At 48.9% G+C, this 16636-nt stretch overlaps 2 protein-coding genes across 2 annotated transcripts in view; one reads left to right on the plus strand and one right to left on the minus strand.

Annotated features, from left to right (window-relative positions):
- Positions 1-3056: 3056 nt before the first annotated feature.
- Positions 3057-7966, minus strand: LOC148813351 (uncharacterized). The gene is made up of 3 exons (XM_088908318.1): positions 7403-7966; positions 5212-5556; positions 3057-4873 (listed from the first exon to the last, which is right to left on the minus strand). Exons 1-3 carry the CDS (start codon positions 7788-7790, stop codon positions 3675-3677), a joined length of 1932 nt encoding a protein of 643 aa, XP_088764444.1. The 5' UTR covers positions 7791-7966; the 3' UTR covers positions 3057-3674.
- A 2748-nt stretch (positions 7967-10714) lies between these two features.
- The window catches only part of LOC148813352 (uncharacterized), a 28957-nt gene continuing 23035 nt past the window's right edge, over positions 10715-16636 (plus strand). The window contains exon 1 of the mRNA XM_088908376.1: positions 10715-11316. Coding sequence (XP_088764502.1) covers positions 10827-11316 — 490 coding nt within the window. The 5' untranslated portion in view covers positions 10715-10826. The remainder of the gene's footprint in view (positions 11317-16636) is intronic.

A 16636-nucleotide genomic window follows, 5' to 3' on the forward strand; every position in this document is an offset into this window, starting at 1 on the left:
GGGAGAGGGAGGGAGGGGGAGAGGAAAGAGAGGGGGGGAGAGAGAGAGAGGTAGAGAGGTAGGGAGGGGGAGAGGGAAGGAGAGAGAGAGTGGGAGGGAGGGGGAGAGGGAAGGAGGGAGAGAGGGGGAGAGGAAAGAGGGGGAGGGAGAGAGGGGGAGGGAGAGAGAGAGAGGGAGAGAGGTAGGGAGGGAGAGAGGTAGGGAGGGAGAGAGGTAGGGAGGGAGAGAGAGAGGGGGAGGGGGAGGGAGAGAGAGAGGGGGGGGAGGGGGAGGGAGAGAGAGAGGGGGGGGAGAGGGAGGGAGTGAGAGAGAGGGGAGGGAGAGAGAGAGGAGAGGGAGAGAGAGGGGGAGGGGGAGAGGGAGGGAGAGAGGGGGAGAGGGAGGGAGAGAGAGAGAGGGGAGGGAGAGAGAGAGAGAGGGAGGGAGAGAGAGGGGGGGTGGGAGAGGGAGAGAGGGTGGGAGAGAGAGAGAGGGAGAGGGAGGGAGAGAGAGAAGGGAGGGGGAGAGGGAGGGAGGGGGAGAGAGAGGGGGAGAGAGTGGGATTGGGAGAGAGGGAGGGAGGGGGAGAGGGTGTGAGAGAGAGGAGGGGAGGGAGGGAGAGAGGGAGGGAGAGAGAGAGAGTTCAGTCATCCCTCTGCTCCCCAAATCATGCGCCTTGTTGTGTCATCAGCACCTGCACACATGAGTATGTGTGTGCATGGGTACGGATGTTTCTGGTGGAGGTCAACAGGTCAAGGTCTCATTTTCTGGAACTGAGCTTTTTCAAATTTACTGAAGTGTAAAAACACGACACGGAAAGCTTACAAACTCGTCCGTTGTCCGAAAACCTGCCTTCTACGGATGGCGGGGAGTAAGAATCCACTTTTCCTGCAGCCCGCGATCGGTCCCACAGAGCAGTTGGCCTTTACTCTTGTTCTAGAACTTGTTAATGTCATCTGCTACTTTCTGTGTACCAGTTACCACCAGCTTTTGAAATTCCCCCCATTCCCAATGCAAAGAACGGGAGACTGTAGTTAGGAGCTAATTGATCCCAGGATCTCATCCAGATCCCTGCTAGAATCCTGTAGTCTTTAGCTTTCAAAATGGTTCAGAATATCCAAATAGAAAATGGGTGGCAATATAGTCCTATTTTAAGAGTGATGTTAAACCAGTAACATACTTTTGAATGCAGAACAGCCCCAGCGCCTTGGGTTAAGAGGCACTGTTTTTATAACGTCTGTATTAAAAGCCTGAACTGCTTACTGTATGAGTGTGGAGTCTTTATACACAGGACTGTATGTCATTGTGAATACAGATGCATTTTTAATCTGTCCTCCGATTTGGAGATAGGCATCCATATAACCCCCAGGGATGGGATGGACAAAAGATGAACATGACAGGTATCTAGACGTCTCCAGTGGCTTGACTTGGATTTCACATCATTACAATTAAAAGATGTGATGCCCCTCTATTTTCTAACCACTTAATCCAATTTAGAGGGGCAGGGGAGCCAGACCCTATCCCAGCGACCAGTGGGCACAAGGTGGGGTACAACCAGGACGAGAGTCCAGTCAATGGCAGGGCAGGGCCGATTTTCCCAGAAGCCACTGGGAAATGTGCCAGTGGGAGGAAGGGGCGGGGGCCAATTTTCCCAGAAGCCACTGGGAAATGTGCCGGTGGGAGGAAGGGGCGGGGGCCAATGTTCTCAGAAGCCACTGGGAAATGTGCCAGTGGGAGGAAGGGGCGGGGGCCAATTTTCCCAGAAGCCACTGGGAAATGTGCTGGTGGGAGGAAGGGGAGGGGCCAATTTTCCCAGAAGCCACTGGGAAATGTGCCGGTGGGAGGAAGGGGCGGGGGCCAATTTTCCCAGAAGCCACTGGAAAATGTGCCGGTGGGAGGAAGGGGCGGGGGCCAATTTTCCCAGAAGCCACTGGAAAATGTGCCAGTGGGTGGAAGGGGCGGGGGCCAATTTTCCCAGAAGCCACTGGGAAATGTGCCAGTGGGAGGAAGGGGCGGGGGCCAATTTTCCCAGAAGCCACTGGGAAATGTGCCGGTGGGAGGAAGGGGCGGGGGCCAATTTTCCCAGAAGCCACTGGGAAATCTGCCAGTGGGAGGAAGATGGTACTGGGACGAAACCCATGTGCACACGGAGAGAACATACAAACTGCACACTGACAACACGCCAGGAATCGGACCTAGGGCACCAGGGTGCCAGAGCTGGGAGGCAACAGTGCTAACCGCCGCACAGTCCCACTGCCACACAGTTTGAAACTTAATCATAAATCGTGCAAATGAACTGTCCTCTCACGATACAGATTGGACCAGTATGACATGAAATATGATTTTAGTCTGTGAATTGCTCTAAAATGTAGGCACAGCAAGTTAGAAAGGAAACCACAGATCATAGCTAACTAGGGTGATTACGTATTTGTTTTTGGACATACCTGAAGTTGTGTTTTGATGCTTTTTTTAATAATAATAATAATAGTTCCTTACACTTATATAGCGCTTTTCTGGACACTCCACTCAAAGCGCTTTACAGGGAATGGGGAATCCCACTACCGCCACCAGTGTGCAGCCCCCACCTGGATGATGCGACGGCAGCCCTAGTGCGCCAGAACGCTCCCCACACAGCAGCTCTCAGTGGGGAGGAGAGCAGAGGGATGAAGCCAGTTCAGAGAGGGGGGTTATTAGGAGTCCATGATGGGTAAGGGCTGATGGGAAATTTGGCCAGGATGCTGGGGATCCCAGTAAGATTTCCCACCCTGCTGCACTCATTCTGCTTGTTCTTTCAAGTTTGGTCTCTTCGGGACTGTGATTGTATATAAACTGGGTGACTTTGTCTTGGGAGATGACCCATTGTTGCTTCAGGCTAGTGATCCTGATTAGTGTGAGACACTGCGATGTTTTGCAGAGGTCAACTCTAACTGGATGGATGAGGCCACACAGGGGACGATGCCCAGATAGCACCTTGTCGCATGGGGAAAACAGCCAGATGCCATCTTCTTGCCCATCGCTGATAGAAGATTCCTAATCTAGATTAAGTTAACTAAAATAGTTTAACACACAATTAGGAGTAGATCCAGACTGATTTAAAATCATTTATTAATATTAAAAAATAAAAATAGGTTACTAAAACATCGGAAAGGAAACCATGGATTGTGTGCATCAGGATTATAATAATAATAATTGCTGACACTTATATAGCGCTTTTCTGGACACTCCACTCAAAGCGCTTGACAGGTCATGGGGAATCCCACTACCGCCACCAATGTGCAGCCCCCCCACCTGGATGATGCGACGGCAGCCATAGTGCGCCAGAACGCTCCCCCCCCACACACCAGCTCTCAGTGGGGAGGAGAGCAGAGTGATGGAGCCAGTTCAGAGAGGGGGGTTATTAGGAGGCCATGATTGGTAAGGGCCCATGGGAAATTTGGCCAGGACGCCGGGGTGACACCCCCTACTCTTTTTGAGAGACGCCCTGGGATTGTTAATGACCACAGAGAGTCAGGACCTCGGTTTGACGTCTCATCCGAAGGACGGCGCCTGTTTACAGTCCAGTGTCCCCCGTCACTATAGTGGGGCATCAGGACCCACACGGACCGCAGGGTGAGAGCGCCCCCTGCTGGCCTCACTGACACCTCTCCCAGCAGCAACCTTAGTTTTTCATAATTGTCCTTCCAGCTGCGGCTGAGTCATCTCCCTCCCGCGTGAATGCGCTGGTGCTTTTTTAAGTCACCCGACTGGCTAAAACTCTTCCCGCACTGGCGGCAGCCGAACGGCCTCTCCCCTGTGTGGACGCGCCCGTGCCTCTTCAAGTTACACAGGTCGCTAAAACTCTTCCCGCACTGGCGGCAGCCGAACGGCCTCTCCCCCGTGTGGATGCGTTCGTGTCTATTCAGGTCGCCCGACTGATTGAAACTCTTCCCGCACTGGCGGCAGCCGAACGGTTTCTCCCCTGTGTGGACGCGCTCGTGCCTCTTCAAGTTACACAGGTCCCTAAAACTCTTCCCGCACTGGCGGCAGCCGAACCGCCTCTCCCCTCTGTGGATGCGTTCGTGTTTTTTCAGGACCCCCGAGTGGCAGAAGCTCTTCCCGCACTGGCTGCAGCTGAACGGCCTCTCCCCCGTGTGGACGCGTTCGTGTCTATTCAGATCGCCCGACTGGGTGAAACTCTTCCCACAGTGGCTGCACAGAAAGAGTCTTTTTCTCGCACGTACAGGGCGGTCTGTTTGGAAGGCGCTTCGGTCACAAAACTGCGGCCCGGGCCTTAACGACAATCCCTGCATGTTATCCAAACAAGATCTTGGTTTATTCCCCCTGACCCTCTGGTCTGGTTGTGGTTCCACCCTGCACGGACCCTCCTCTGGGTGCTGTGACTCAGTACTGTTCCCTTCACCGGGTACAGCAGTCTGCTGCTCTGCAGGGTCCGTCAACTGGGACGTAGTGTCCTGTGCTGTGGCCCCTCCTGCAGGGAGCTGGTGGGTGGCTGGTGAGGGTCCGGCTTCAAACCTGCAGGGCTCCACAGACCACAAAGTAATGTCCCGTTCTGTAGTAAAAACGCCCCTGTCGCCCAGCTCCTCCTTTTTGATCCGTTGTACAGACACGGGTTCCGGATCATTAAAACTTCCAGAGACATTCTTAGCGTCCAGATTATTCTCTGTAAAATAATCAGGTAGTACGAGACCAGGTGTTTCACTCTCAGGCTCTGACTTTACCATGTGTCGAAGGTGTCTGCTGTCTGGGTGCTGCTGCTCACTGAGTGTCTCTTTCCCTTGTGCGGCGGCGAGCTCTGTCTCCTGCATCAGACGGGAGCCCCACTCCTCCTCCTCACTGGGCTGCTGTTCAAGAGGAGCCCTGTCCCCAGAGTCAGGGAGAGCACTGGCCTCTGAGCCTGAAAAACACAGGACAAGAGAACAAGACCTTTAACATGGGCTGAGAGTAAAAGTCAGAACCTTCTCCGAGAGAATGTTTAATGTAGCAATAACTGAATAATTATCAACAATGAAGACCAAAGAGGAATTGTGATGATAATCAAGATCAATAAAACATCTACCAAATTAGAAGCCATGCAAAGGCTCAAGCACAAGACTACACATGCCATGCACACAAAAGAAGAGAGCTAAGATATTTCAGTTCATGGATGACTTTAGTTTATGCATGCACGGATTAGTTTATCTGCAGGGTCAGTCAATTTGGGCTCCACGTCCTGCTCTGTAAGATTAAACTCACCCAGCTCTTCTTTGAGCTCTTGTACAGAGACACGGCCCAGTTCAATACAATGTGCTGCAATATTCTCGGTGTCCAGATTGTTCATCGTCACTGTAAAATCATCAGATACTAAGAGCCCAGGTGTCTCACTCTCAGGCTCGGTCTTCATCACGGGCACAGAGTCCAGATCCTCCACCCTCTGTCTGCTCTCTGTGTGCTGCTGCTCACTGAGTGTCTCTTTCCCTTGTGCGGCGGTGAGCTCTGTCTCCTGCATCAGACGGGAGCCCCCCTCCTCCTCCTCCTCACTGGGCTGCTGTTCAAGAGGAGCCCTGTCCCCAGCGTCAGGGAGAGCGCTGACCTCTGACCCTGCAAACACAGGACAAGAGAACAAGGCCTTTAACATGTGCCTTGAGTAGCATTCGAAATCAAGTATTCCCACTGAAAAAATGCAATACGTATACCGATTTCAACCAGTGTACAAGACATTGCACTTGTGATCTGAGAATATACCATTCTACTTTAATTAAAACAGTTTACATATAAGTCACTGTATGCTACCATAATTATTCTAAGAACTTTAAAAACATCTAGTAACAGGAAAAACCTAATGTTGAAGAATGCACAAGTACAAAAGCAAGTAAATAATTTAGGAGATTATTTGACCATCTACTGCCAGCAGGTCTTCGTGTTTAATAATAATAATTAATCATTGCTTGCACTTATATGGCGCTTTTCTGGACACTCCACTCAAAGCGCTTGACAGGTCAGGGGGAATCCCACTACCGCCACCAGTGTGCAGCCCCCCCACCTGCCATAGTGCCATAGTGCGCCAGAACGCTCCCCACACACACCAGCTCTCAGTGGGGAGGAGAGCAGTGGGATGAAGCCAGTTCAGAGAGGGGGGTTATTAGGAGGCCATGATTGGTAAGGGCCCATGGGAAATTTGGCCAGGACGCCGCAGTGACACCCCTACTCTTTTACGAGAAACGCCCTGGGATTGTTAATGAGCACAGAGAGTCAGGACCTCAGTTTGACGTCTCATCCGAAGGACGGCGCCTGTTTACAGTCCAGTGTCCCCCGTCGCTATACTGGGGCATCAGGACCCACACAGACCGCAGGGTGAGAGCGCCCCCTGCTGGCCCCACTAACACCTCTCCCAGCAGCAACCTTAGTTTTTCCCCAGGAGGTCTCCCCCTCCAGGTACTGACCAGGCTCACACCTGCTGAGCTCCAGTGGGGGGCTGCCAGCTGGGAGTTGCAGAGTGATCTGGCTGCTGGCAGTATAGCATAGTATAGTGTTTGAGAACATAAGTAGAAATACTGAAGAGAAACACCCACTATTACAGTTACTGTAGTGATGTAGGCAACCTCCTCGCATACCTCTGTCGGTGAAGTACAGAGCAGTGAGACAGTATCATCAGTCAGTAGAGAAAAGAAATCCCTTGTCTCTCTGCAGCAGAATTATCTCATTTAGGGGTATTTCACACTGCACGTGCAGTCTCTCTGTGATCTGAGCTGGTCATGTACCCTTTAATCTAAAACAATATATTAGTAAGGAAAGTGGTACCCCCAAAACTAAACACCGGATGTTGAAAAAATGATCTAATATTAGTTTTGTACCTGATTGTAATACAATTCACCTCTGTACTGGTCGTCTCAGGCCGATCACACATTGCATCAATAAAGGGTCAGAAAACACATTTTCAACTCTGAATTCCCTGTATAAATCCATAGTTACTTCATAAAAAAAAAATATTCGCTTTAAGTATTTTACACCTGAATGTTAAAATGTGTTTTTTCTATGCCTGTTCCGATATACATTTACCGCATGTACGATATTTCATCCTTTAAGACATCAAAATAAACTAAAAATGAAGCAATTCATAAAAAATGAACGTCCATCCGTCCCTAATTTCCAACTGAAGTTCCACAAGTAAATTGCCAAACACAACGATTAACAATCGAATCTTATTCTACGATCACCGAGTCCGAACGAGACGTTTTCGTAACTGTTACTGTATTAAAGATGTTTACAGCACCAGGACCGGACAAGAGGTTCAGTTTCCAGTAAAAATAAAATCCTGTTGCTACATCACACGGGTCTCTCCCACTTCAGTCCGCATCTCTCCACTAGATTCTCACCAGTGAGGAAGTTAAAGACGCTGGTTTTAAACACACACACACTGACTTCATACAAGTCACCCCCCACTGACCTGACAGCTCCAGTTCCGTGTCCATTTCTTCCTTTATCTCTGCAGCGATTCCACAGGGAGGCGTGTGTCCATCACGATCTGTCTGTCCCCGATCTCCTCCTGCTCCCGGCTCCTTCTCCCACAGCTGCAATCTCACCTTCAGGATCTCGTTTTCCTCCTTCAGCCGCGCCATCTCACTCCCGAAAGTCTCCTCCACACACTGGGTGATCTTAAACACGGCCCGTCTCACCAGGATCTGGGAGACGCCGCGGAGTTTGTCTTGAAACTCGTCCTCCGGGTCGGACGTCCTGTTTCGGAAAATTTCCGACACTTCGTACACGATCGATCTGAGCAGCACCTGCATGAAAGAGTGGAGCTCGGTCTGCAGAACTGACGGGCAATTCGCCATCTTCTCGCTGGCCTGCGGGGGTCAGCAAAACGGGGTCGCGTCTCCAGGAGTTTAAAAAGTTATTTTTTTTTAAAAAAATGGAACAATCTTCTTCTTTATTAGTCGTGTAAAGCAGGTCATTCAATCACGGCGTCGAGCTGACATGTCCGCACAGCCGCGCAGCCTGATGACGTCACTGGCTGGCGCTGCTTGAATCCAAAACAACCAACGAGCACAATACTCATATAATAATAATAATAATAATAATAATAATAATAAACTTTATTTTATATAGCGCCTTTAAAGGTGGCTTCTCAAAGCGCTTAAAAGGAGTATTATATGATAACCCCATCTTATCCCCTCTTGTTTATCTTTTAGGAATGCAATGTCTGAAAATATAAACTGGAAGTTAGCTTGGACAACCCCTGATAGATATTGTATTACACATAAAGTTAAAGAGATATCGTTTAAAATTATTCCTACGTTTTATCCAGTTAAATTAGTGCTCTCTCAATTTAAGCAGGAGCAGGATGAGCTCAATGTGTGTTTTTTTTTGTCGGGCTGAAAGGGAAACTTTGGTGCATTTATGTGAGGTGTAGGTTTGTGAAGTTGTTTTGGACGGACATGCAGAGTTCTGTTTGCAGGCAGTTAAAGGTGTTTTTTTAGATTTAAGGATTTTGATATTTTATCGTATTGTTTAAAAGAAAATTTGGAAAAAGAGCATTTATTTATAGTAAATGTATTAGTCATTCTGGGTAAATTTCACATTCATAAATCAAAATGGTCTAATAATACTCCCCCTTTTAGTACTTTTGAGGTGGAGCTGAAACTATTAAAATTCTACAAAAAATTGAGAAATAATAAAGCAAGGAAAACATGATATATGTAAAAAATACAATTTGATCACATAATTTACCTCTGGCGGTTAAATGTTTTTTTTTCTGTATGTATTTTTTTTCTCTCTTGTAAATGTTTTTGATCCTCTGGTTGTAGTTGTATTTGTAAATTCTTTACAAAAAAAAACAAAACAACCAAATAGCGTATCTGACAAAATAGTGTTTCTGGAACCGTTTATGAAACATCATTCACCTGCTAGCGCCACCTCGTCAGGAGGTATGAATCGCCATCGAGCTACACCGTTCGTGTGCGTGAATTTCGTGCGATTGCAAATGTCTTTCCACATGCCATACCTTCAAGCACATAAGTCTGCACGTTATTTTTATTGCAGAGGCTTAATGCAGTCACCCCTGTTTCCAAAAGAAGAGTTCTTGACGCTTTTCAGTGCAGAAGAAATACGACCAGCTGGCAAAAAAAAAACAACATGCCGGCGATTCCTTTAACCAGAAACCTGAAACAAAAAGTAAAAATGAAGTACCTAAACCAATATCACTGGGAATGTGCAATAATGACCGACGTTTGCAACTTCCAAGAAAATTATATTCTCCCCTGGAATTTGATCTTCATACGGCTGGTGGGAGAATTAATTCATTAAATTCAATTAATTAATTAATTGCTTACACTTATATAGCACTTTTCTGGACACTCCACTCAAAGCGCTTCACAGGTAATGGGGACTCCCCTCCACCACCACCAGTGTGCAGCCCCACCTGGATGATGCGACGGCAGCCATAGTGCGCCAGAACGCTCCCCATGCACACCAGCTCTCAGTGGGGAGGAGAGCAGAGGGATGAAGCCAGTTCATAGATGGGGATTATTAGGAGGCCATGATGGGTAAAGGCCAACGGGAAATTTGGCCAGGACGCCGGGGTGACACCCCTACTCTTTTCGAGAAACGCCCTGGGATTTTTTAATGAGCACAGAGAGTCAGGACCTCGGTTTGACGTCTCATCCGAAGGACGGCGCCTGTTCACAGTCCAGTGTCCCCCGTCACTATACTGGGGCATTAGGACCCACACAGACCGCAGGGTGAGAGCGCCCCCTGCTGGCCCCCACTAACACCTCTTGCAGCAGCAGCCTTAGTTTTTCCCAGGAGGTCTCCCCTCCAGGTGCTGCCCAGGCTCACACCTGCTGAGCTCCAGTGGGGCTGCCAGTGGTGAGTTGCAGGGTGATATGGCTGCTGGAGTTATACTCCTGTTGCATCCTCAGCTAAAATTTTTAAAAAATAAAACGCCGATTTTTGGGAGAACCTGACAAGCATTATTATATCAGGACGGTATAGTTGTATTTTGCAGGTACTGGCCAGGTTCACACAGTGCGTTGCTGGTGGTGAGCTGCAGGGTGAATGAGCAGTTTCATTCAACTGAAATAGGTCTGAGGAAAAGGTCACTGTACACCAGGGCGGAGCTAATTCCCCATTACAGTTCAAAAGATTTCAAAGCTGCACTCCAATACAAGAGAAAAAAAGATACAATCAGAAAGAAAAAAAAACTAACTGCCAGAGATAATGTAAGTAAGTTATAGAGCCAAATTATTTTTTACATGTAACAAATGTTAACTTGCTCGCGCATTTTTCACATTTTTACCACATTTAAAATACGTTTCAACTCCAATACTTAAAAAAAAGACTAAAAAAAAGTATGATTGGACCATTTTAATTGATAAATGTTAGCTTTACCCAGAATGACCAATTTGCTATAAATAAATGCTTCCCCCCCCCCCACCAAAAAAAATGTCTTATTACAACAAAATATCAAAATCCTGAAATCTAAAAAACACCTTTAAATGCCTACAAACAAAACTGTCCAAAATAACTTCACACACACACAAAAAAAGACACCAATGTTCCTGCTCGTGCTTAAATTTAGATAGTGCTATGTTAGCTGGATAAAACTTACGATCGATTTTAAACAATATCTTTCACCTTATTTGTATGATGATAATATCTATCAGGAGTCTTGGTTGTGTCGAAGCTGCGGCGGCGCTGACGGCTGACGTCATCACGATGCGCGGCGGCGCTGACGTTTCACCCTCGTGGCAGTGACTGAATCAGCTAGTTGAGCTAAATGATCAAGAGGAAAGTTGTTGTTGTTTTTTTTCAAGAAAAAAAACATTTTCGTATCACGTTCGGAATACGTGAGGTTTTTACCGGCCGTGTTGATGCTTGAACAGATCACAGGACTAAGCACAGGAGCAGAAATACGGAAGAAAGTGGGTTTTAAACGCCGCAAGGCAGCCTGTGTCTCTGACGGACTCGGGAGGATGGCGGAGAGCTTGTTAGATCTGCAAACCGAGCTCCACTCTTTCATGGGGGTGGTGCTCAGATCGATCGTGTACGAAGTGGCCGAAGTCTTCCGAAACAGGACGTCCGACTCGGAGGACGAGTTTCAGGACAAACTCCGCGCCGTCTCCCAGATCCTGGTGAGGCGGGCCGTGTTTAAGATCACCCAGTGTGTGGAGGACAGCTTCGGGAGTGAGATGGCGCAGATAAAGCAGGAAAACGAGAGGCTGAAGGTGAGATTGCAGCTGTGGGAGAAGGAGCCGGGAGCAGGAGGAGATCGGGGACAGACAGATCGTGGTGGACACACGCCTCCCCGTGAAATCGCTGCAGAGATAAAAGAAGAAATGGACGTGAAACTGGAGCTGTCAGGTCAGTGGGGGTGACTTGTATGAAGTCAGTGTGTGTGTGTTTAAAAACGTCCTCACCGGTGTGAATATAATGGAGAGATGCAGAGTGAAGTGTGTCATTCTGTAAAGCGCTTTAAAGGCGCTCGATAAAATAAAGTTGATTATTATTGTGTGAGGTGGCAACCACTTATGGTGCTGAAAACATGTCGTTCGGACTAACATCGACTCAAATGTGTACTTACATTAGAGAAACACTGCACGTCACTGATGTCAACTGCTCGTTATGGTGGTCCGCTTTAGATGTTTTTTTTTTTGGAATATTAGCAAGGATTATACATTTTATTTGATATGTTTTTTTTTTCATCATTGGGATCTGTTTTAACGGAATGTTCCCTTTTTGATATGTGCTCGTCGCCGTATGACCGGGAAAACGTACTCATTTTTTTTATGTTTTAGCGATGTTTTAGCGTTTATTAGGCGTGGTTAATGAAAAAAAAAGTGATTTGTGTGGTGAGCAATAATCTGTTCTGTTGAGAAGTTGTTGGGGCATCTCGTTCAGAAAACGTAATAATATAATTATTATATTTTAAAACCCTCGCTATAAGCGTACTTGATTTATACGTGTTTTGCTGGAATGAAGTCACTTCATCTGTGATCTTGCCTCTTTAATAATAATAATAATAATAATAATAATTGCTTACACTTATATAGTGCTTTTCTGGACACTCCACTCAAAGCGCTTTACAGGTGATGGGGAATCCCACTACCGCCACCAGTGTGCAGCCCCCACCTGGATGATGCGACGGCAGCCATAGTGCGCCAGAACGCTCCCCCCCACACCAGCTCTCAGTGGGGAAAAGAGCAGAGTGATGAAGACAGTTCAGAAAGGGGGGTTATTAGGAGGCCATGACTGGTAAGGGCCAATGGGAAATTTGGCCAGGACGCCGGGGTTACACCCCTACTCTCTTCGAGAAACGCCCTGGGATTTTTAATGAGCACAGAGAGTCAGGACCTCGGTTTGACGTCTCATCCGAAGGACGGCGGCTGTTTACAGTCCAGTGTCCCCCGTCACTATACTGCGGCATTAGGACCCACACGGACCGCAGGGTGAGAGCGCCCCCTGCTGGCCCCCACTAACACCTCTCCCAGCAGCAACCTGAGTTTTTCCCCAGGAGGTCTCCCCCTCCAGGTACTGACCAGGCTCACGCCCTGCTTTAGTGATTTTCTGTTGAACACCCTCTTTATTGTAACATCTTTTGAACATCATGTGTTTTCAGCGAAAGAAGGAAATGATTTCTCCTGTGCGAATTCAGCTGAGAGACAGGGTTGAAAAGATGAAAGATATTTCTAGTCCGTGCTGAGCCGCTTTTCCCCCAGGTGGCACGTTTTGACTGCAGCCCCAGGTGGCACAGTAGTTACTAACTGTCGTGAACATGCAGTGGGGTTTCTAACTGCGACAGTTCAGGACATGTTTGTTGTTGACTGAAGTAACATCAAGTTCACCTTCACACAGTTTTTTGAGAAATCAGGACTCGGTCCTCATAATATGGAAATTGTTTATGATGACCTAGCACGACTTACATTTTAAGTGTTTGATGTGACTGCTGGAGAAAAAAAAAAATCTGCTTAATGGTGAATCCTCTGGCAAACGAAGCTGGTGGCTCTCGGTCTCCAAAGAAACCAGGCACATTTGCACGAGGAGCTGAACACCTCCTCCTGCTTGTCCCAACCTCTATTTAATGGGTGAATGTTTCATCAATACAGGATATGAGGTCTGAAGTGAGATGTAGCTGCTCAGCACTCTAGTGAGCGTATAGGTCTCCCCACCCAGGCTATCAGACCCCACAGCCACTAGGAAACTGCTGGAGTCAGTAACTGCAGATTTGTTCTTCTAGATACTACAACGGGGTCAGTATCAAGTCTACACACTTCGGAAAAGAAGCAGAACAAGGGAGGGTATCCTGAATACACCATATACCATATACACCAGCCTGTATACAACACTCCTGCAGCCCTCATTATCTCTCCCACCTCACCAGCCTGTATACAACACTCCTACAGCCCTCAGCATCTCTCTCACACCTCACCAGCCTGTATACAACACTCCTACAGCCCTCAGCATCTCTCACACCTCACCAGCCTGTATACAACACTCCTACAGCCCTCAGCATCTCTCACACCTCACCAGCCTGTATACAACACTCCTACAGCCCTCAGCATCTCTCTCACACCTCACCAGCCTGTATACTACACTCCTACAGCCCTCAGCGTCTCTTTCACACCTCAGCAGCCTGTATACAACACTGCTACAGCCCTCAGCATCTCTCTCACACCTCACCAGCCTGTATACAACACTCCTACAGCCCTCAGCATCTCTCACACCTCACCAGCCTGTATACAACACTCCTACAGGCCTCAGCATCTCTCTCACACCTCACCAGCCTGTATACAACACTCCTGCAGCCATCAGCATCTCTCACACCTCACCAGCCTGTATACAACACTCCTACAGCCCTCAGCGTCTCTTTCACACCTCAGCAGCCTGTATACAACACTCCTACATCCCTCAGTGTCTCTCACACCTCACCAGCCTGTATACAACACTCCTACAGCCCTCAGTGTCTCACACCTCACCAGCCTGTATACAACAGTCCTGCAGCCCTCAGCATCTCTCTCACACCTCACCAGCCTGTATACAACACTCCTACAGCCCTCAGCATCTCTCACACCTCACCAGCCTGTATACAACACTCCTACAGGCCTCAGCGTCTCTCTCTCACACCTCACCAGCTTGTATACAACACTCCTACAGCCCTCAGCGTCTCACACACCTCACCAGCCTGTATACAACACTCCTACAGCCCTCAGCATCTCTCACACCTCACCAGCCTGTATACTACACTCCTACAGCCATCAGCGTCTCACACCTCACCAGCATGTATACAACACTCCTGCAGCCCTCAGCATCTCTCACACCTCACCAGCCTGTATACAACACTCCTACAACCCTCAGTATCTCTCTCACACCTCACCAGCCTGTATACAACACTCCTACAGCCCTCAGCATCTCTCTCACACCTCACCAGCCTGTATACAACACTCCTACAGCCCTCAGTGTCTCTCTCACACCTCACCAGCCTGTATACAACACTCCTACAGCCCTCAGCGTCTCTCTCACACCTCACCAGCCTGTATACAACACTCCTGCAGCCCTCAGCATCTCTCACACCTCACCAGCTTGTATACAACACTCCTACAGCCCTCAGCGTTTCTCACACCTCACCAGCCTGTATACAACACTCCTACAGCCCTCAGCATCTCTCACACCTCACCAGCCTGTATACAACACTCCTACAGCCCTCAGTGTCTCTCTCACACCTCACCAGCCTGTATACAACACTCCTGCAGCCCTCAGCATCTCTCACACCTCACCAGCTTGTATACAACACTCCTACAGCCCTCAGCATCTCTCAGACCTCACCAGCCTGTATACCACACTACTACAGCCCTCGGCATCTCTCACACCTCACCAGCCTGTATACAACACTCCTACAGTCCTCAGCGTCTCTCACACCTCACCAGCCTGTATACAACACTCCTACAGCCCTCAGCGTCTCTCTCACACCTCACCAGCCTGTATACAACACTCCTACAGCCCTCAGCATCTCTCTAACACCTCACCAGCCTGTATACAACACTCCTACAGCCCTCGGCATCTCTCTCACACCTCACCAGCCTGTATACAACACTCCTGCAGCCCTCAGCATCTCTCACACCTCACCAGCCTGTATTCAACACTCCTACAGCCCTCAGCATCTCTCACACCTCACCAACCTGTATACAACACTCCTACAGCCCTCAGCGTCTCTCACACACCTCACCAGCCTTCGGACACTCCTACAGCCCTCAGCATCTCTCACACCTCACCAGCCTGTATAGAACACTCCTACAGCCCTCAGCATCTCTCACACCTCACCAGCCTGTATACAACACTCCTACAGCCCTCAGTGTCTCTCACACCTCACCAGCCTGTATACAACACTCCTGCAGCCCTCAGCGTCTCTCAAACCTCACCAGCCTTCGGACACTCCTACAGCCCTCAGCATCTCTCACACCTCACCAGCCTGTATACAACACTCCTACAGCCCTCAGTGTCTCTCACTCCTCACCAGCATGTATACAACACTCCTGCAGCCCTCAGCATCTCTCACACCTCACCAGCCTGTATTCAACACTCCTACAGCCCTCAGCATCTCTCTCACACCTCACCAGCCTGTATACAACACTCCTGCAGCCCTCAGCATCTCTCACACCTCACCAGCCTGTATTCAACACTCCTACAGCCCTCAGCATCTCTCACACCTCACCAACCTGTATACAACACTCCTACAGCCCTCAGCGTCTCTCACACACCTCACCAGCCTTCGGACACTCCTACAGCCCTCAGCATCTCTCTCACACCTCACCAGCCTGTATACAACACTCCTACAGCCCTCAGCATCTCTCACACCTCACCAACCTGTATACAGCACTCCTACAGCCCTCAGGATCTCTCACACCTCACCAGCCTGTATACAACACTCCTACAGCCCTCAGCATCTCTCACACCTCACCAGCCTGTATACAACACTCCTACAGCCCTCAGTGTCTCTCTCACACCTCACCAGCCTGTATACAACACTCCTGCAGCCCTCAGCGTCTCTTACACCTCACCAGCCTGTATACAACACTCCTACAACCCTCAGTGTCTCTCTCACACCTCACCAGCCTGTATACAACACTCCTACAGCCCTCAGCATCTCTCTCACACCTCACCAGCCTGTATACAACACTCCTACACCCCTCGGCATCTCTCTCACACCTCACCAGCCTGTATACTACACTCCTACAGCCCTCGGCATCTCTCTCACACCTCACCAGCCTGTATACAACACTCCTACAGCCCTCGGCATCTCTCTCACACCTCACCAGCCTGTATACAACACTCCTACAGCCCTCAGCATCTCTCACACCTCACCAGCCTGTATACAACACTCCTACAGCCCTCAGCATCTCTCACACCTCACCAGCCTGTATACCACACTACTACCGCCCTCAGCATCTCTTTCACACCTCAGCACCCTGTATACAGCACTCCTACAGCCCTCAGTATCTCTCACATCTCACCAGCCTGTATACAACACTCCTACAGCCCTCAGCATCTCTCACACCTCACCAGCCTGTATACAACACTCCTACAGCCCTCAGTGTCTCTCTCACACCTCACCAGCCTGTATTCAACACTCCTACAACCCTCAGCGTCTCTCTCACACCTCACCAGCCTGTATACAACACTCCTACAG

The sequence above is a fragment of the Atractosteus spatula genome, assembly GCF_055471065.1.
Source record: "Atractosteus spatula isolate fAtrSpa1 chromosome 10 unlocalized genomic scaffold, fAtrSpa1.hap1 SUPER_10_unloc_1, whole genome shotgun sequence".
In the NCBI taxonomy this organism is placed as follows: domain Eukaryota; kingdom Metazoa; phylum Chordata; class Actinopteri; order Semionotiformes; family Lepisosteidae; genus Atractosteus; species Atractosteus spatula.